Source organism: Ruditapes philippinarum, unplaced genomic scaffold, assembly GCF_026571515.1.
Source record: "Ruditapes philippinarum isolate M1 unplaced genomic scaffold, ASM2657151v2 ctg898_1_1_1_1, whole genome shotgun sequence".
Classification (NCBI taxonomy): domain Eukaryota; kingdom Metazoa; phylum Mollusca; class Bivalvia; order Venerida; family Veneridae; genus Ruditapes; species Ruditapes philippinarum.
The window spans coordinates 372,774-394,370 of NW_026865396.1; the positions used below are offsets into that span (position 1 = coordinate 372,774).

At 31.3% G+C, this 21,597-nt stretch overlaps 3 protein-coding genes across 5 annotated transcripts; all 3 read left to right on the forward strand.

The window, feature by feature from the left end:
- Positions 1–33: 33 nt before the first annotated feature.
- Positions 34–17,283, forward strand: LOC132728830 (uncharacterized). Of its 3 annotated transcripts, none has more exons than XM_060714506.1 (2): positions 34–162; positions 15,143–17,283. In XM_060714506.1, the coding sequence occupies exon 2, from the start codon at positions 15,151–15,153 to the stop codon at positions 16,936–16,938; it is 1,788 nt and encodes a 595-aa protein (XP_060570489.1). In that variant the 5' UTR covers positions 34–162; positions 15,143–15,150; the 3' UTR covers positions 16,939–17,283. The 3 variants fall into 3 exon arrangements, with proteins under 3 accessions (XP_060570489.1, XP_060570488.1, XP_060570487.1); XM_060714505.1 differs by lacking the exon at positions 34–162 and adding an exon at positions 14,178–14,324; XM_060714504.1 differs by lacking the exon at positions 34–162 and adding an exon at positions 14,185–14,334.
- LOC132728834 (uncharacterized) lies at positions 936–3,091 on the forward strand. The gene has a single exon (XM_060714513.1). It carries the CDS (start codon positions 2,138–2,140, stop codon positions 2,825–2,827), a length of 690 nt encoding a protein of 229 aa, XP_060570496.1. The 5' UTR covers positions 936–2,137; the 3' UTR covers positions 2,828–3,091.
- Positions 1,045–2,096, forward strand: LOC132728823 (E3 ubiquitin-protein ligase TRIM33-like). Its single transcript, XM_060714493.1, has 2 exons — positions 1,045–2,050; positions 2,089–2,096. The coding sequence occupies exons 1-2, from the start codon at positions 1,045–1,047 to the stop codon at positions 2,094–2,096; spliced, it is 1,014 nt and encodes a 337-aa protein (XP_060570476.1).
- Positions 17,284–21,597: the final 4,314 nt, after the last annotated feature.

Genomic DNA, 21,597 nt, shown 5'->3' on the forward strand with positions numbered 1-21,597 from the left:
GTTTTACGTTTAATATTGATTTTGTTACCTGCTTAAGTTACATTGAAACTTCCGCATTCCGGCCGCTATACCCGATATTACAGAGGACATAATGGCGGCGAAGGTTTAACTTGCAGTGAAAAATTTCTAGATTTAAAGTTTGGAAAAAATAGGCTATCTAAGGTTTGTTACTTATTCTTTTTACATTTTTCCTTTCATTTAACAAAACAATGATTATTATTTTTTATTTAAATGAGATTATATTGATAAAGTAGATCTAGAAGTTAAACATACACATTCAATCAACAAATTAAAATACAACGATCTTCTTAATGATTCAGTAATTAAACGTTGAGGAAAGTTCGATGACTATCTATTAATTTCTTTAAATTCATTTAGTAAAAATACAGAAATGTATAGGTATATTTGATATAAGTAATATTATTTAAAGTTTAATTTACATTGGTATTGAATGAGAGAGAAGAGGAAAACTTGTTTTAACCTGTTTGGTAATACAAGTTTGAAATTACTTTATGATATTAAATATCCACGTTTATCATTGTGTACAAATATATCAGATATCCATATCTTGGCATGATTTCAAAACTCAGTTACATTTTTGTTGAGAGAATGGATAGTCTTACTTTAAAGCGACATGCCTCCAAATTCATGCTTATTTTCATGAAAAGTTTGAAAAAAGTATTAAAAAGTAAAATATTGGCAAGTGAGCATAGAAAGTAATCAACACATTAAAAACGGCACTTTCAACCAAATTCGATAAGCAAAGAGAAGTAAATGTGGACAAAAAAACCTTATAGTATCGCAATATAAATATTATGATAAATACTGCAAAAATCAGTCGTTACTTATTATTTTTTACATTTTATAAAATCTTAGAACATTTTTTTTTAAAACTACTATAATTGATTTTAACTGACAAATCAATGTACTGAGTAAAACGAAAAGGTTTCCTAGGAGTTTTTTATGTTGTAAATTACATTAGTAAAATAGTAATCACCAAGAATTAAAATGAAGTAATCCGAAATTTTTCATTGTAGAATAAAAATGGAGGTTTCTGGCAAGCGAAGAACTAAATTGACATATTCGGTATCACATGGGTCTGCTGAAGACTTTGTATTATTCTGTATCCCATGTGATAGAGATGGTAAACGGGTTCCAGCTAAAGGGTTCTGTACAACTTGCAATGAACATCTTTGTAAAACCTGTTACAAGCATCATAAGAAACCAGCACCTACACGTAACCATGTTCTTCTTGATGAAGACTCCATGCCAACAACTCATACCGTTCAATTATATCAAGACAACTTCGAAAGCTGTGATGATCATCAAGACGAAAAACAGAAATATTACTGTAGAGATCACGACATCGTAGTTTGCAGTGTTTGTGTAACGTTAGATCATAGGACCTGTAAGGTGGAATACATACCGAAACTTTCAAAACATATTCTAGACAGTGAGGAACTCAATGAGTTAATGGCGGAAATGAAATCACTTGAGGAAGTTTGTAAATTAAGTATAAAGAGAGCAAAAGATGAGATTAAAGCCATTTCTGAAAATCATGATAAGGTTATAAAGGCAATTCATCAATTCAGAAAGGAAATAAATACACGTCTCGACGATATGGAAAAGATTGTTGTCGAGGACGCGGAGAGAATCTCTGATAAAACACAAATGATTCTGAAGAGTTTGTCAACAGGTATAGAAGACATAAAAGACGAAACGGTAAAGAAACAAGTATGCTTAGACAACCTGATACAAAGGAACTGTCTTGACAAACTGTATGTTGAAATGAAAGTAGCCAAGAAACGACTGATTCAAATAAAGATGAAAGCAAAACAACATAGTCGAATAAACAATAATGAAACAGTAAGCTTTGTCAAGCATCAGGCAATTATTGATATGTTAGAAAAGTATAAGCAGTTAGGAGAAATTGTTAAATCGTCCAATAGTGAAAATGATGCAATGATGAAAGAAACATCAACACCACCCGAGGATACGTCTCTAAATCTTGAAGTTGTCGAGGAAATAGATATGAAATCCGCATCGGATAGTAATAAATGTGACATAACTGGGATAGAGGTTATTCAGCCGAATAAGATAGTGGTTTGTGAATATGATAACTGCAATGTAAAATGTTATGATACAGTACAGAAAAAAAATTGTTTCAGAAATGAAATTTAAAAAATCACCGTATGATGTTGCAGCTATTACAGATATTAGATTTGTCGTGACTGTACCTGACGATGGAAGCGTCCATTTTATGTCACTAAAGAAACAACACATAGTTTCTGATCGTAAAGTGAATATCAGCGTGACATGTCTCGGTATTGCTTACAGCAAAGATAAGCTTGTTGTGTCATGTGGTAATCAAGGAAAAGTTTTAGTTCTTGACCTACAAGGTAAAATATTGCAAAGTTTTAGTGGAGATAATAGTCTGTTCAGCTTTCCTCATTATGTCACCGTGAATACAGCGGGAACGTCTATATATGTTAGTGACAGTGGTTATTATGTGATGGCTGTAAAACAACTAGACTGGCAGGGCAATGTTATAAATACCTATCAAGCAGGAAATCTAGAGGGTATTTGTGAATTAAATGATGGCACATTGCTTGTTTGTTTGTATCAAGATAGTGACGACAATTTACGTAGAATATCAGACAGCTGTAAGCCATGTAATATAACGATAAATGAGAATGTTTGTGGATGGTACGCGAGTGCTGTTGCATACTGTAAGAAAACAAAAAAACTTTATGTGTCTTATTCTGGAAGAGATGAAACAGGTGAAATTAACGAGTCATTTATAAAAGTATTTACGGTTCAATGGTGAAACTTAAAAAAGAAAGACATTTATGATGAATGAATTCAATTCATTTGTATTGTTCATAAAAAGTCTTCAGTGACAAAATAGTGTACATGTATGTGTTTATGAGAGAGCTAACTATATTTATACACCGCATTATTTAATGATGACTGTGTGAATTGTATAAAAAATTTGTTACCAATTAATATATTATAAAATATATTACAAGTTTTACTTCTCTTTTGTTTTATGCCTTAAATCATTGTTTATCGTAATAAAATATCTGTATTACTCACAGCTTTGGAAATTATTATGTAAATATTAGTAAGTTTTACTTACTTTCATTAGAAATGACCCCTAGTAGTTTAAGCGAGCAAATACAGAATGTGTCATCTAACTACACTGAAATGCCCATGATATACTATGAGGAATTGAATAAAGTATTATTGAGATACAATGTATTTGTTTTGAATTGTAACTTTGTAAAAGATTTTCCTTGCCCATTACTGTTTACATGTTATATGATAAACACGATCAACAAGGAAAGGCGGCGTTCAATGAACGCAACCCCCACATGGCACAGTAACAAGAACCAGCGGCAAGGAGCCCAGGAGGACCCCAAAAAAAACTGGACAGGGCACAAGGGAGAGCATGAACAAGCATATCACTAAAATATAACATAAACGGTAATAGTAACCGACAAGGAAATCAAATAAAAGAACATAAATAAATAATTGATTAAGATACACCTATGAAAGTTTGGTCTAATGCTTAGGGGTGCGGACTGTACAGCTTGCGCTTTACAATACTGTCCATGAACAGGCTCAGTAAAACCGAGTCTGCAACATTTTCAGTTTTGCAGTTATGTGCGTTCTTAAAAGCTTCCATACACTCATTTATTTCGAGTGTACACATTATATCCTTTTATATTCAGCATATCCAAATCTGAAAGTAAGAAATGAATAAAAAGTAGTGTTGATCATTAGGTACTGTTTGATTTCATGTTGAATATGTTGAAACATATATGACTTGTATCATATTGTGATGCCGTCTGACATGGAGTGGATACACTTTTAGTAAAAACTTACCATAATTAATCATATATACGTATACATTTTACTGAAATGAAGAATTGCATAGAGCCTATTATTTATTATACAAAGTGTGTATATTCTTTGACAGAAAGGTTATCAAAATGAAATATTTTGTTAAATTTAAATTGTTCTAAAAAGAATTTTTGTCTAAACTAAATATTTATAGAAGATATTTCTCATTTGAATAATTAAACATATGCCCAACTCACAATATTACAACAAATATTCGTTCATTTCCTGAAAGGCAAACAAGCTGTATTTTGATTGTGTTTATTCTTTATTGTGTTTATTTTGATTGAGTCCATTCCTTATTATGTGTTTTTATTAGGTTTCTTCTTTATTGTGTTCATTTTAGTGTGTTCATTCTTAATTGTGTTTATTCTTTCTTGTGCTTATTCGTTATTTATTGTTTTCTTTATTGTGTTGTTTCTTTATGGTGTCTATTCTTTATTGTGTCTATTCTTTATTGTGTCTATTCTTTTTCTTCCGACTGAGAATATACAATGAGTTATAGAGAATATATACTAATTTGTAATGCGCAAATGAACCACTAGTAATGTTTAACGGATATGGATAACAATTGTTTAATATTGTAAGCACACACTGTTTTAAACATTATAAGTCTAATAGGTTGTGTTTACTCTACAAATGTCATTATCTTGAAACTAATACCTTTGAAAATGAACTGGAATTAAATAGAGAAAGTTATATATTAATTACAGAACCACCTTTAAGAGCATAAAATACACGTCGACACCCGCATGTCTTTAATTTTGTCCTTACTTCAAGTCGTAAGATCTTGTTATTCAAGCAAACGATTATTACCCACAAGTAAAAACCATAACATTGAGTCAAATTTGAACAAAATATTGTTCGGTTGTGTTTTTATGCTGATCTTTATCCTTTATCTTGAAATAGAAAAACATGACAATTTAATAAAGCACGTGCACAAACCTATTTATTTGGCGAATAATACATTTGAAAATTGAATAGAATTTAATGCATTATGAATGACCTCATACGTGTAGAGCTTAACAGTTAATGTGAAATAAAATAAAATAAAAAGATAAAAGAAAAACAAAAAACACAACAACACAATGCTCATCATCGCCATCATCATCATCATTATCATAAATTCGTCGACGGCGAAGCGCTGGGAATTCGAAACATACCACATCCTCATACAAAAGGGTCGCATTCGAATGGTCTTCAATGGCCAAGTGGTTAATGTTATCTACTTCAAATAACTTGCCATTCACCGATGGGACTTTGAATCTCGTTAGAAACGTTTAGTTCTTCCAAGTGGTGATGCTTTCTGGCTAGCTTAGTGTACATAAGGGCACCTAATGTCTTCCTTCAACAGTAAAGATGAAAACAAACCAAAGTGTGGTTAGATCATATTAAATGATTATATGAAAAATAAATTTCAATTTTTACATCGGCTGCTGTTAATTAATTAAGTCGGTTTTTGCAGATAAGTCGCCCAGTAATGTATTGGTAAGACTGGTAGATTAATCTCCCTTCGTATTCTGCTTGATTGTGGCATTTATTTATTTAAAAATTAACGTCAGAAGATCTTTCATCTTTTTGGTAAAATAAAAACAAAAAAAAACACCACATTTCATTTATAAAATATTTTCTTTCAGACACAAGTGATAATTTTATCTTTAAATCAAATATATACACAAATAATAACTGTTGTTCATATTGCACATTTTAACCTATATGAAAATGATAAAACTGTCAAAGCATTGTATGTTACAAAAAAATACAAACACAAACACACCTAGTAGCTTGATAAAAATAAACAAACATTTTTTTCCATAGTTTTACCAATAGAATAAGATCTAGAAAATAGTATTGGTTGGTGATAAAAACTTACAAAGATAAAAAATTAAACGTTTTCGCTTTTCATAAATTGTACTGTGCACATCTCACTCTTGACGAAATCGAATAGTGAGGTTACTTAGTCTGACAGATTTCATGGAAGTAAACACTATCCTTCTTAGTGGCTGATCTTATGTTTTATGTGTTTACATCGTGCCAATTTAACGAGATAGTATGAAAGGCACATTATGTCTCATAGACAAAAACATGTGTTTTTTAATTTTTAAATTTTGGTTTTGGAGAATGTTAGATGCTTGTTACCTGAAAAAATAGCGATAAATACGAAATATAATTTGTCATTAAAGAAGCAAATTGTACAAATAGTAGTTCATGTATTTTGACTTCCATACAAAATACTAAATCACTTTAACTGTACTTATGTCAAATGAATAAAAAGATAGCCATAGAGTGACTTTTTGGAAATTATAACTTTTATAAATAAACATATTTTCCAAAATATACATGACACATATTTCGCTGCGTCACGCTGTAATGTGAAATTAATTTCAACTGTATTTCTTTTTATAATGGCTAATCTCCAACATTCAATATTCAAAAGTCCTTTTTTTTAAACAAGACAACGGCAAATGACAATTAACAGCCAAGATCGAGTTTTATTTTGGTGCCGTATCACCAGATTGGGTTTCACTTTGGTGGTGTGAGCAAATTATGATGATGCTGATTCCGAAGATCGCCGCCAGGTGGCACTCTGCAAGAAACATAAATTTTAAAGAATGCGTGTCGTACATGATTAAAATAACCTATAACAGGTACCTTTGATATGGAAAATATATCTTGCTATGAAACATGGATTACCACACATAGAAAATGAAGATAAATATAAATTAAAATAAATTAAACCTCAGCAAACAAATAATACATAATATAGAAATAATACAAGGCGGAACTTTTATGCCGCGTTCAATGATTCTATCTTATTTGCGGTAATTTCATTGGTTTGTTTAATAAACTTAATTGGCTGATTTTAATCATTAGCAAAGCAATGATTGTTTTTATATTAGAATACACAACAGAGTTCCTTTTCAAAAACAACAATTTACTATTCGAAAAGTCCAGAGTGTCTAAGAGCGTGAGATACCAAAAGCTTGCATGGAATTCTCGTGAATCGCTATACCACCAAGAAATGGCGGAATAACCGGCGGCGCGCACGTGGCGGTCTGACGTTATCGTCTATTCAAATCTGCAGCGACACTGTCATTTATCGGCATGTGATTGTAGTAACGTAAAGCAGCATTACTTCTGGTCTTACGTTATTCCTTCCGCCATTTTGCTCTTCTGTTTTGGAACCACACCTTTAACAATATTGAATGAGAAATACATTCATAATTACGTAACTTCATTTTTAAAAGCTAAATTTCCTATATATCAATGTTTTTTTTCCTTTCTGTACCCTGGCCTCACAAATGTTCTACTGTATTTGCTGCATTTAGCTTTTGTATTCTTAATATTTCTATTTACCTTGTTTAGTACAATACTTCATTACTTCATGTGAGTTCGAATCTCGTCAGGAACTTTTAGTTTTTTCAAGTGCGGAAGCTTTCCGGCTAGTAAGTGTACGGAGGGTCGTTTGTACCTAATGCACGAATTGGCACCTGACGTCTGTCTTCACCAGTAAAGATGGAAACAAAACAAGTGGGGTTAGATCATACCAAAGAATGATCTGAAGAATAAATTCTATTTTTCACATCGGGTTTTAATCTCTTTAAGATATATTGTAAACAAATTCGTTCGTGGATTTGTAGACAGAGTGAACTGAACTATTCTCCTTTTACAAGTTCGCTCAATTTCCTGTACATGTTTTCCGGAAAGTTTGTTCACTTATTATCATTAAGGGACATGTTGGTGGTGTTGTCTACGGACATGTCATTCAATTAGTTGTCCTGATACTGGCGCTAAACTCAAACAGTTACAAATGATGCCACGAGTTAATGACATGTTTATTAATTTACCTGATTGATTGGATGCTCGTATTTTTCTAAGAAAGAAAAAAATTAATTGAAGCATATACATGTATTCCGTTTAACGTGTATTATATAAGCCCTGCGTAATTGTCTCCCTTATTACTTAGTCGGATTTTGCAGACTTGTATCCAATAATATATTGGTAAGACTGATAGATTAATCTCCCTTCATATTCTGCTTTGATGGCAGCATTTATGTTTTTATTTATTTTACTATATTGCACACGTCAACCTATATGAAAATGATAAAAATGTAACAACATTATAAGTAAGAATAAAATAAATTGTCTGAACAAACACACCTAAAAGCTTGATAAAAATAAATCAAACAACTTTTACATAGTTTCACCAATGAAATAAGATCAACATATACCATTGGTTGATGATAAAAACTTACAATGAATGAAAACAAAAGTAGAACAATCGAACGATTTTTTCATGTTTCATAAATTTTACACATCTCACGCCTGGACGAATAGGTAAGTGTTCGTAAGTCAGCATTAATGAAATGGAATATGTCTGGCTCGACGCAATAGTGTGACTCATTAATGAAATTGAATATGTCTGGCACGATAGTGTGACTGATTTAATAGAATATAAATAGCATGCCTCCAGATTCATGCTTATTTTAATGAAATGTTGAAAATGTATTTAAAATAAATATTGTAGAGTGAAAAAAGAAAGTATTTTTCAAATTACAAACGGCACTAAGAATGCAAGCAAAATGAAAAAAAAGAAGTGCAAAACAATCCCTTAATACGTAAAGCACGCAGTGGAAATATAGTGATAAATACAGAAAATAAGTCATTAATCGCACATAGCATGTAAATTATCATTTGTATCTTGAATAGTTAAGGTTTTATTAAAACCTTTTCAAGTTTGATTTTCATAATACATGTATATTCTGGCTTATCTGGAGCATGCAGGTTTCTAAATAACAAACAACTCTAACCTGTTGAGCGGCTGAAATTATATTTTCAAACAACAAGGTACCACCTCGACTCAGCAAAACTTTTTTCGAGCATTAATCCAGTACTAATACCAGTACTAGCAAAAAGTTGTGTGAGTAAATCAGAATCAGTACCAGTACTTGCAAAATGAGAGTAGTACGAAAGGTAGTACCAGTACCAATAACGCATGTCTATCTCCTACTGATGAAATTATTTTTTGGTTAAAATGATGTTTTGCCATAAAACTATTATTTAGGAGATTTTCTAACGCGTACAAGTTTCATTTGATTGATGTTTAAATGAATAGGTGTTTAATTGTAAAAAGTTGCACTTTGAAACACCGGATTTTGTTAAAAAAAATTGTTAATAGACATATTCATCAATTTCTGATAAAGAAGGATACACTCCGTACCATAGGTTCATTGAATTTGCAGACTGGTAATATCCTTCGTTGAAGATTTAATACCACTTAAACAGGTGCGGGCGGGCATGGGCGGTTTTTTTGTTGACCTTCATTAATAAACTCAATAAAATCTAGCAAATTAATTTCACATATAATTGTCAATATCTTTTGTATGTCTTTTTATCTATTTAAAAAAATGAGTTCGTGATGAATGTGCGATGTTCAAAAATCGTAGCTCCCGATGACACTCAGTGACACAAAGACCACCGTAAACGGCATCCAGTAGGGTACCGATCAGAAACGGGACAAACTGCTTTGTCATTGTCAATAAACTGCGATTCTCACATTAGTAAAGCAAAAATTTATAAATCATAAAAGGTTAATTTTCTCACGATCTAGTGCTCGTTTCACTATATGTATAAGTGCCTTATCATTTGAACTACATGGTACAAAGTACATAGTTGACACTGATTTTCATACTTTTGATATATCCTCAAAAAAGTCATTTATCAGTTTATCAAAAGCTGTATAACATATTAAAGGTATAAAGTTTTCTGCTTCTCTCAAATAATTTAATTATTCTGACTGGAAAAGCCTTTCCCGTACAAAAAGCAAAAAGAAGAAAAACCAACAACCCCCCCCAAACAACAACAACATAAAGACAATATAAAGATTTATTGATGTATGGAATATGTGTTTCAATAGACAGCAACTTCTGATATAATTTGGCATGTTTTTCAATATTTTAGTTTTGTTAAAAGAATTACTTTTTAACATGTCACCAGTGTCTTCTTTGATTATCTATAACTAATTAAGTTGATTACTTAAAGCGTTTATGGGTATAGAAATAGTCCAATGAATTAACTGTAAGTCTGTTTGGCATCGTAAGTAAAAACAATAAGAGTGGATATGAAAAACTACATTCCCGAACAAAACTCACCAATACAGAACAACCGGCAAGGATCCCAGCAAGACACCAAGCAGAACCAGGAGGTCACATGGACAAAACACAGACGAGATGGTATTATAAATAATTCACAATATAACAAAATTGAAAATATTGCAGGCTCGGTTTGATTTAGCCTGTTCATGGACGGTACTGGAAAATGCCAGTTACCGTCTATGTCCCCTAGAACCGACTTAAGCAGAATTCAACATTTAACACGAAAATGGTGAAATTTTGAATATAGAGATATCCGCAGATGTGTTTCCTAATTTGTAAGTTGTCATGTCTTATTTGATTATTAAAGAGATCAGTTTAAGGTGTATTATTTTCCCATAACTGATCTAATTGAGGTATGCACAATCAGGAATGAATAATTGAACTTGTACGCAAAACTAAAAGCTCATCATTTTCTTTCCTTTATTTTATTTTTTGAAAACTTTTTCAAAATCATGATTTTTGTAATATGATATGGCTGATATCTCAAAGAATTTAAATTAAATTAAAAAAGAATAATGTTTAACCTTTGTTTCGGCAAAATAATGATAAGCAACCCACATTTTAAAAAAGAATATCCAATCACGTTGAATCATTTATTTTGAACCACACTGAGCTGTGACATTTGCAACCCTTTGACAGAAAAATGTCGAGTATACGTAAAACATTCTGTCGTATGCTTATTTAATTAAAATCAGCTCCTAATTAACACTGTGCATTAGAATCTGACGAGCACCAAGAGCAGGTCGCCTTCTCGTGACCTTTCAAGCAACCAATCATCGGCGAACTTTCGCTATTTTTAAATCGATGCGGTTTTTAATTTTTATTGCTTAGAAACCAATACTAAAATCTGTATGCCTATCTGTAAAGGACGGTGTAATTGTATGGCTAAAATAGTTCTTTTCCTTCCGGGAATCTGAATCATAATGAAGACGAAACAAATACGGTGGCAATCAGATCTACAGGCAAGAAATAACTTATGTAGATCAGAATACGTCAGATTGTGTCGTATGATTTACTTAAGTTTGATTACTTTATATGTTAAATGAGGTATTTTTGCAAACAATATAAGAATTTATATCTTTCGTTCTAATCCATTTCATCATTGTATATATTGAATGATTGTATATTATGTACTGTGTATGATTATGATGAAATATATTTAAACTAAACAATAGAAGGCACAATGTATCGATTACATACTTCTCTACTTAATGTAATACAGTCTCTTTTTTATTTAATATGCATTTCTAAAGACAAGAAGGTATCTTATGTATCAGATACAAAATTGTAAAATGGGACCTTTAAAGACTTGCCCGGAACGGAAAAAGATGAAGTTTCTATATGATCGGTAAACATTTTCATAGCCGTCGTACCAGCGTTTTGCCTTTCCCTGTGTATTTTTCATACATTGACGGCGTGCCAATGGCGTTTATTTCTATCCACGAATATCGTGCAAAATGCGTTTTTTTCAAAGGACGAGTTCCGTTGTTCTTCCATTTACATACTCTTGCACCAACTGTGTAATAAGTCTTTTTCGGCAGTATGCAACATATAAATATTGTTGCAACTGATACTGGTAATTCTGAATCATTTGCTGATATGAATCTTTAAATATTTGTATAATTTACCTTATTAGAAATAAATGGAAACAATGCCTGTAGACGGACTCAATGCCAACAATGAAATTTCACGGTTCTATTTGATCCTTTTTTCTATTGCAGATTTTACCTGTCATATTTGAAATATTTCTAAGAGATATCACACTTTATGAAGAAAGCATGCTTACACATTTATTGAAGAATATGATTCTAATTGTCGTCTCGACTCTTAGTGCTTTACAGTTTATTTCAAATTTACTATTTATGTGACATATATTTTACATTATTTAGTCAAATGTGATACAATTGATTTTCTTCTACGCATTAATGAGAATTTGGCCTTTTGTTCACATTTCTTTTTAATAACAAGCTCTTGAAAGATTACCCAAACAAATTTGTTATTCTGTCCATCCAATACCATGATATCTGGAAAATATACAAGAAAGCAGAATCATCTTTATGGACTGCTGAGGAGGTTTACTTATCTAAAGACCTGTCACATTTGGAGGTCCTTCAACCAGTTCCTTGTTATTAACAGATACACGTACAAGCTGAAAATACGTTCAACATTTTCATTTTGTATCTACAGCAGCTCTCAGATACATTTTTATAACAGGGATTTCTTGAAAAAGATATTTAATACTATTTAAAAGATTTATCTTTCTTAAATGAATAAAATAATATATGAGATAAAAGTTTTCCCTTTCAATATTTTATGGAAATCAAATTACTGTCTCTGTATTGCAGTGACATTAATCCAGTAGTTCTGCCAGTACTACCAAACTTTTGTGTGATTAATTCAGTATATGTACAAGTATTTGCAAAATGAGAGCAGTACTAGTACCAATAATGCATGTCTGTCTTCTACTGGTAAAATAATGTTAAGTTATTATTAAATTATTCAGTTGTAACTAACTCTTCTAAGCAACATTTACCTCATTATTCTTAGTACATTTAATAATGACAATGTGATTTTATTTGTTGTGAATATGTCATTAGTTAGCGACTGAGTTTATAATTATCACGTCTTCGTCAAAAACCTCAAAATGATGTGAAAATGCAATCGTCTACTTTTGATAATCTATTGATTTTTAGTTTTTAAAGAAGATCATATGACATTTCTGTAGGAAGAAATAAAAGTTATCATACTTTTTAAAAACCTTAATTTTTGAAAATATGCAAATGTCAGTTTAGTTGATTGTTTTAACTTAGGAAGGGTCGTGTTATTTTAGAAACCTTAGATTTATTGATTAAAGGGACACTATTATTACAGAATAGTTTCTGATGTATAGAACTGAATACATTCCCTTGTTGCGCTGTTGATTCAACAATTTGTATTGTTTGGTTTAATTAACCTGTCAATTACGTACTGATTACAGGGTCAATTGACACAATATATTAATCCTTGATAGATTTTCGATAAGTTCCGCGAGATGTACGCTGTACGATGGAATTTAATTTAATTTGTATCTATGAACTAAGTGTACTGAGCGTTATAGCGCAACAGGGTAAAACACAAGTTTATAATCTAAGTGCCATATGTATTTTAAGTTGAAGAACGCGTAGGTCCAAGCTTTTTCTCTCATCAATATTTTCAACATTAATTCTATGATTATTTGTTACGTTGTTTCATTTGTTTTCAGTCATTTTGTTCAGTCTATTCTCTTAAAAAAAACAAAAGAACATAGTTTAAAAAATAATGTGTTTACATTCATGCGGATTAAAATCAATAAATGTCATTTCAATGCCGTATAACAAACTAGATATTGATTTCATTAAAATATACCGCAAAAATAAAGAAAAAGAAAAAGTATGCTAAAACAATTGCAACAGTAGGGATAGAACCAAAGACCTCTCAATAAGATCGAATATTGAAATGAGTGCTTTAATGAATTCATAATTGTCAGGTCAATAAAATCAGCCTATAATAACGTGCAGAATCGGGGCAGCATGCCACGAGATTGGTGTCCGCTTTAATGGAATCTTAAAGCATGTATATGCGTACAATATTTCTTAGTACCTACAAAACGTGCATTTTATTGAATTGGCAAAGTAAAAAAAAATAAATAAAAAAAAACAACAACAAAACAACAACCCAGTATTTAACTTTGCATGATTAAAAAGAATCTTAATTGTAATTGGGAGTTCCTTCTCTAAATTTTTAACCAGCTGAGTGTTTAAAGGATTATTCATGTTACTATTTGTATCTAAGTTTTAAAAAAGAATCTTCAAAATCATAAATGTATCAATTAAGTTATAACATGTACTAGAGTATCACAAATATTGCCAAACATGATTATGTGAAAGAACATTTTATACATTGATAACGACGTATATGCATTTTCATTATTCAACAAACAATGTAAAGATTTAGTACCTTAAAATTTGTGAAAGTATAATTTTGGTCATATACTTGTTGGCCTTATTATGTAGGATAGTGACAACAATATGGGCAAATATTGCTTCTTTGCACAGGTGTAAATATTACATATGTCTTAGGACTTTTTTAAGATTTACACAAACAAGTTTGTATTGATTATGTACCTGGGCAAAATAACATTTTAACTTCCGCATTCCGGCCGCGAAACCTGATTAAACAGAGGACAAAATGGCGGCGAAGGTTAAACTTGTAGTGAAAAATGTTTAGATTTAAATTTTGGATAAAAAGGTTATTTAAGGTTTGTTATTCACATTATTAAATTATTACTTTCATCTAACAAAACAATTATTATTGTTTTTTATTTAAATGAGATTAAATTGATAAAGAAGATCTTGAAGTTTAACATACACATTCAATCAACAAATTAAAATACAACGATCTTCTTAATGATTCGTTAGTTAAACGTCTAGGAAAATTAGATAACTATCTCTTTTTTCCTTTTAATTCACTAAATAAAAACATGGAAAAATCTAGCATATATTTACAAATAATAGTATTTAAAGTTGAATTTAAATTGATACGGATTGAAAGAGAAGTGGGAAACATGTTATAACCTGTTTGTTTATACAAGTTTGAAGATTGAAGGTTAACTATCCCAGTTTATCATTGTGTACAGATATAACAAGTACTCATATCTTATCATTATTTTAAAATTCAGTGACATTTTATTGCAAATTTGCGAGCTTTCATAGATAATTTAAAAAGAAAATAGAGCAAAATTCAGTCGTTACTTAATTTCCTTTTAAATTTTTATAAAATCTTAGAACATTTTTTTCCCAAGTTTAATTTCCTTTAAATTTGTTGACTCATCTTGAGTTATGAAGCTTTAAAGAACAATTTGGTCATCGGAATATGAAAAAAAAAAAAAAAAACTTCTATAATTGATTTTAACTGACAAATCATTATACTGAGTAAAAGGAAAGGTTGTCTAGGAGCTTTTTAATATGTAAATTATTCTTTTGATTATTTAATTTGGTTTGATATTACATTAGTAATGTAGTAATCACCAAGAGTTTAAATGAAGTAATTCAAATTTTACATTCTAGAATTAATAATGGAAGTTTCTGGCAAGCGACAAGATAAATTGACACATTCGGTATCACATGGGTCTGCTGAAGATTTTGTATTATTCTGTATCCCATGTGATAGAGATGGTGAACGGGAACCAGCTAAAGGGTTTTGTACAACTTGCAATGAACATCTTTGTAAAACCTGTTATAAGCATCATAAGAAACCAGCACCTTTACGTAACCATGTTCTGCTTGACGAAAACTCCATGCCAACAACACCTACCGTTCAATTATCTCAAGACAACTTCGATAGTTGTGATCATCATCAAGACGAAAAACAAAAATATTACTGCAGAGATCACGACATTGTTGCTTGCAGTGTTTGTGTCACATTAGATCATAGGACTTGTAAGGTGGAATACATACCGAAACTTTCAAAATATATTCTAGACAGTGAGGAACTCAATGAGTTAATGGCGGAAGTAGAATCACTTGAGCATGTTTGTAAATTAAGGATAAAGCGAGCAAAAGATGAGATAAAAGCCATTTCTGAAAATCATGACAAGGTAATAAAGGCAATTCATCAATTCAGAAAGGAAATTAATACACTTTTGGACGATATGGAAACGATTGTGGTCAAGGACGCGGAGAGAATCTCTGATAAAAAACGAATGCATCTGAAGAGTTTGTCAACAGATATAGAAGACATAAAAGACGAAACGGTAAAGAAACAAGTATGCTTAGATAATCTGATACAAAGAAACTGTCTTGACAAACTGTATGTTGAAATGAAAGTAGCCAAGAAACGACTTGTAGAAATGAAGATGAAGGCAAAACAACATAGTCAAATAAACAATGATGAAACAGTAAGCTTTGTCAAACATCAGGCAATTATTGATGTGCTAGAAAAATATAAGCAGTTAGGGGAAATTGTATCTGTTAAATCATCCGATAGTGAAAATGTTGCAATGATGAAAGATACATCAATACCGCCTGAGGATCAGACTCTAAATCTTGAAGTTGTCGAGGACATAAATGTGAAATCCGCATCGGATAGCAATAAATGTGACATAACTGGGATAGAGGTTATTCAGCCGGATAAGATCGTGGTTTGTGATTATAGTAACTGCAAAGTAAAATGGTATGATACAGAACAGAAGAAAACTGTTTCAGAAATGAAACTAAATAATTCACCGTATGATGTTGCAGCTATTACATATGATAGATTTGTCGTGACTGTACCTTTTGATAAATGCGTCCATTTCATGTCACTAAAGAATCAACACATAGTTTCTGATCGTAAGGTGAATATCAATGAGACATGTCGTGGTATTGCTTACAGCAATGATAAGCTTGTTGTGTCATGTAATGAATTTCCAGGGAAAGTTCTAGTTCTTGACGTACAAGGGAAAATATTGCAAAGTTTTAGTGGAGATAATAGAATGTTCTGCCGTCCTCAACATGTCACCGTGAATACAGCTGGAACGTCGATATATGTTAGTAACTATGGTGTATCTGTTAAACAACTAGACTGGCAGGGAAACGTTATAAATACCTATCAACCAGCACAGGGAGGATCAGATCTACGAGGTATTTGTGAATTAAATGATGGCACATTTCTTGTTTGTTTGGATCAAGATAGTGACGACAATTTACGTAGAATATCAGACAGCTGTAAGCCGTGTAAAATAACGATAAATGAGAAGCTTGGTAGATGGTACCCGAGAGCTGTTGCATACTGTAAGAAAACTAGAAAACTTTATGTGTCTTATTCGGAAACAAATGAATTTCTCGCTTCATGTAGTTGCATAAAAGTATTTAAGTTGGAATGATGATACGTAAAAAAAGAAGAAATGATGTGATTAATGATCACAATTCAATTTAAAATGCACACAAAATTTTCAATGAAAACTAACATATGTGCTATCTTTATACAAAGAAAAGTCTATTCAGTGATGCACGTATTCGTTTGCATTGTATTAATTATTCTATTTTGAATCAATAATCATTCATAGTTTTGATTATTCGTATTTTAGATTTTTTGTATTTGTTGTTGTACCTATATATAAATGTAGAATATCAATATCTATTTCTCGCTGTGAAAATAATAGTCCTCATATTTCCAGATTTAACTATTACTAGAAATGCAAGTAAATAAAAAAAATTAAGCATGTTAATCAGTTTAAGTTTTAGTTAATTATCAGTCAGCAAAATTTTTGACTTTAGTCATATACAAGTGTATACAACTGATTGCAAATACAATCAAATACATGAACGTAAACACATATACAGATAATACAGCACAACATACAAGAAAACTACAAGTAAAATGGTTTCCTGCGGTGAACATTTTAATGATATAAAGATATTTCATTTAACAGTTTTCAACATTATTTGGGGGGGGGGGGATAAATAAACGTTTGTAACAGAAATATAATCGAACAATATAGAAGAAGGTCTTTGGAAACTGCATGTGACCGTTGAAGACCGGAGAAGGTCGAACATAAAACAATTATTTCTTTTTAAGAAAATGATTAAATAGGCCTACCATTTTATGAATAATTCCGAGCAAAAAATAAATAAAGTAAACACAAGTTTTCGCAGAAAATATCTTTATTTATTATGGCAGATGCCACTACGAATTTTTTAATTTTGTAGATTTTCAGTATAAACAATTTATTGTAAAATTTGTGATAGATATTAAAGAAACATTGATAATTTTCAAGTTTTTCCACCTTAAACGGTAAACTAATTATAGAAAATTAGAAATATCACGTAATAGATTTTTGTTCTCAATTAGGTGTAATTCGGACTAATTCCCTTCTGGTTAATCCGTAACGTACCGGCAAACGGTATTTAGCTGGGTTTTCGAAAAGGTCAATTAACCAATCATATACGGTTTACAGATCACATGCTCCTCCATGTACCGAAAACATGTCACGTGCTCCTCCATGCCTCAAAAGTTAAACGCGTACCAATACCCTGCGGTCTCCAGGATACTTTAGAATACTATATTAAACGTGAATGACTTGTAGCATATTTGGATGACTTCTCTCATGGAATGGAGAGAACATCGGCCTTGTTATATATACGATGTTTGTGCAAGTCGACATTTTTCCGTGACAATTGATCTCGGATATTAAGCCTATCGGTCATTGAACCTCTCGGTTGATCAGTAATAGGTCACTTGCAGATTACTCGGTAATAAGGGATACTATTAAATTATCCATTAAAGCAGGTACGGGGGACTGGTAGCCGAGATATGACAAAATGTGTTCTTATACAAGCAAAAGATTTTTACCGTTAAATTGATGAAAATTTGAACGAAAAACAATCTGATAAAAAAAAATTCATACTGACCTTTATCCTTTATCTTGAAATAAAAACATGACACTTTAAAAAGCACTTGAATAAAGCCTTTATTTCGGCGGATAATACGTTTGAACCCACCATGCTTATCATCGTCATCATCGTCATCACATCATCAATATCATAATCGTCGTCGACACCGAAGCGCCGGCAATTCGAAAAATACCTCATCCTAAATGATATAGAAAAATGTAGTATTCAAGTGCTAGAAAGTGATCGGGCTTTAGAGACCGAGTGGTTAATGTTATCAAATGCAAATAACTTTTGCCACTCACCAGTGTAAGTTCGAATCTCGTCAGAAACTTTTAGTTCTTTTAAGTGACGAAGCTTTTCAGCTAGCTTAGTATACGGAGGGTCGTTTGAACTTGATGCACGAATGGGCACCAGACGTCTTCTTTCACTTTGTAAAGATGGAAACAAGCCAAAGTGTGTTTAGATCATACCAAATGATGATCTGAAAATTAAGTTCTTATTTTTACATCGGCAACTTTTTAACTCACGATCTTTGGTGATAAATTCGTTCGTGGATAATGGGTCAATCAGGATGAGTTATTTTCCTTTAAAAGTTGGATCAATTTACCGCACATTGTTGTCATTCATTTTCATTCATTTTTGGGGGGTTACAGAGATTTGTTTGCATTAGTTAAAACAGTAAAAAATAATGACATAAGTGAATAATACTTTTATTAATTGACCTTACTTATCGAATTCTTGTATTTTTCTAAGATAAAATATTTTGTTTAAATGCATATATTCTGTTTAATATGTATTATATAAGCCCAGCGTAATTGTCTTGTGATTGTGATTTTGAAGATAAGTGTCCATTAATGTATTGGTAAGACAGGCAGATTAAACTCCCTTCGTATTCTGCTTGATTGCAGCATTATTTATTTAATATTTGTTTTATTTATTTATTTATTTTATTTTTTTAATGTCAGAAAATCTCTCAGTTCTTTGTAAAATAATAATAATTGATAATGATAAAAACACAGCATTACCTTTATAATTCTTTCAGACACAAGTGATAACATATAATTTTAATTTCAAATCAATTATATACACAAAAAAGCTGTTGTTCATATTGCACATTTTAACCTATTTGAACATGATAAAACTGTCAAGACATTGTAAGTTACAGTAAAATAAATTGTCATAACAAACACACCTAGTAGCTTAATAAAAAGAAATCAATCAACTATTACATAGTTTTAACAATAAAATAAGATCTAGATATATGATTTGCTGATGATAAAAGCAAACAATGAAATAATTCTTTAATAGAAGAATTGAAAGTTTTTTCGAATTTATAAATTCTGTACTTCTTACTCTAGACGTAAAGGATAGTGTTTGTTAGTATTGACTTTGTCTGGCGCGACACAGTAGTATGGACCGCCTCCTTGGCCGAGGGGCTAGGATCGATGCTTTCTAATCCAGTTATCTCTCTGGCGTGGGTTTGATCCCCTGGAAATGCTTTGGTAGTTTAGCGCGGAGGAAGGTAGTCTAGTACTGGAGTAACTTTCCAGGAACGATGGTAAGGAAACTACCCGCCTATATGACTGAACTACTGCTGGAAAAAAGGCGTAAAATGAAACAAACAAACACACACAGTAGTATGACTGATTTAATAAGAATCAAACAGCATGCCTATATATTCAAGCTGATTTTAATGGAAATCTTGAACATGTATTTAAAGGTAAAAAATAAAAAAAGGAGTAATTTTCACATTGCAAACGACATTTAAAATCCAAGTAAATTGCCACAATGAAGTAAAAAGTAGCCCTTTCTGCGTTAGTAACCCATTTGAAATATAGATATAAATACTGCAAAATCAGTTATTTATTTGTACTCAAAAGACATTACATATATTTTGTAATTAAAATAAGAGATAATTGTATTACAATAGTTTTCTAATTGATAAGTTGTCATGTTAAAGATATCAGTATACGGTGTATTATTTTCATCACATGACTGATTTAATTGCGATCTGCACAATTGTTTGTGAATAATTGTACTTGTATTTTAAACTGAAAGATATCATCTTTTTCTTTCCTTTATGTTTTGAGAACCTTTGCAAAATCATGATTTTTTGAAATATGATTAGAATGAATTGAATTTCAATTTACAAAATGATGTTTTAATTTTGTTTCGGCAAAATGATTATCTTAAAATAGAGTATCCTTTAACGTTATATAATTTATTTTGAACAACATTAACAGAAAGTGTCAAGTAAAAGTAAAACATTCTGTCGTATGATTAAAATCAGCTCTTAACACATTAGAATCTGACGGGAACCAATAGCAGGTCACCTTCTCTGGACCTTTCAAACAACCAATCATCGACGAGCTTTCGCAATTTTTAAATCGAGGCGGTTTTTAATTTTAATTGCTAAGAAACCAATACAGAGTAGGCAATTTTCACGATTTCAGAAACAAACATGGCGTTGTCCATATAGCCGGCAGGTAAACTGGCAAAACAGTCTGGCCTATTAAAACATACGTTTGTAATTTCCAGTTCCTTTTTTTTCAAAATAATTCAAACAATTGTTTTCTCTTACAAAAATATGTATGCCTATCTTTAAAGGACGGTTTAATTGAATGGTTAAAAATAGTTTTTTCTTCCGGGAATCTGAATCATAATGAAGACGAAACAAATATGGTGGCAATCAGATCTACTGGCAAGGAATAACTTATGTAGATCAGGACTTACGTCAGATTGTATCGTATGATTAACTTAAGTTTGATTATTTTTTTTATGTTCAATGAGGTATATTTGCATACAATAGAAGGCACAATGTATCTATAGCATACTTCTCTACTTAATGTAATACAGTCTCTTTGTTATTTAATATGTATTTCTAAAAAAAGAAGGTATCTTATGTAACAGATACAAAATTGTAAAATGGGACCTTTAAGGACTTGCCGGAACGGAAAAAGATGAAGTTTCTATATGATCGGTAAACATTTTCATAGCCGTCGTACCAGCGTTTTGCCGTCGTACCAGCGTTTTGCCTTTCCCTGTGTATTATTCATACATTGACGGCGTGCCAATGGCGTTTATTTCTATCCACGAATATCGTGCAAAATGCGTTTTTTTTTCAAAGGACGAGTTCCGTTGTTCTTCCA

Coding starts and splice junctions, on each gene's coding strand:
- LOC132728823 (XM_060714493.1), top strand. CDS start 1,045: ATGGAGGTTTCTGGCAAGCGAAGAACTAAATTGACATATTCGGTATCA.
- LOC132728830 (XM_060714506.1), top strand. CDS start 15,151: ATGGAAGTTTCTGGCAAGCGACAAGATAAATTGACACATTCGGTATCA.
- LOC132728834 (XM_060714513.1), top strand. CDS start 2,138: ATGATACAGTACAGAAAAAAAATTGTTTCAGAAATGAAATTTAAAAAA.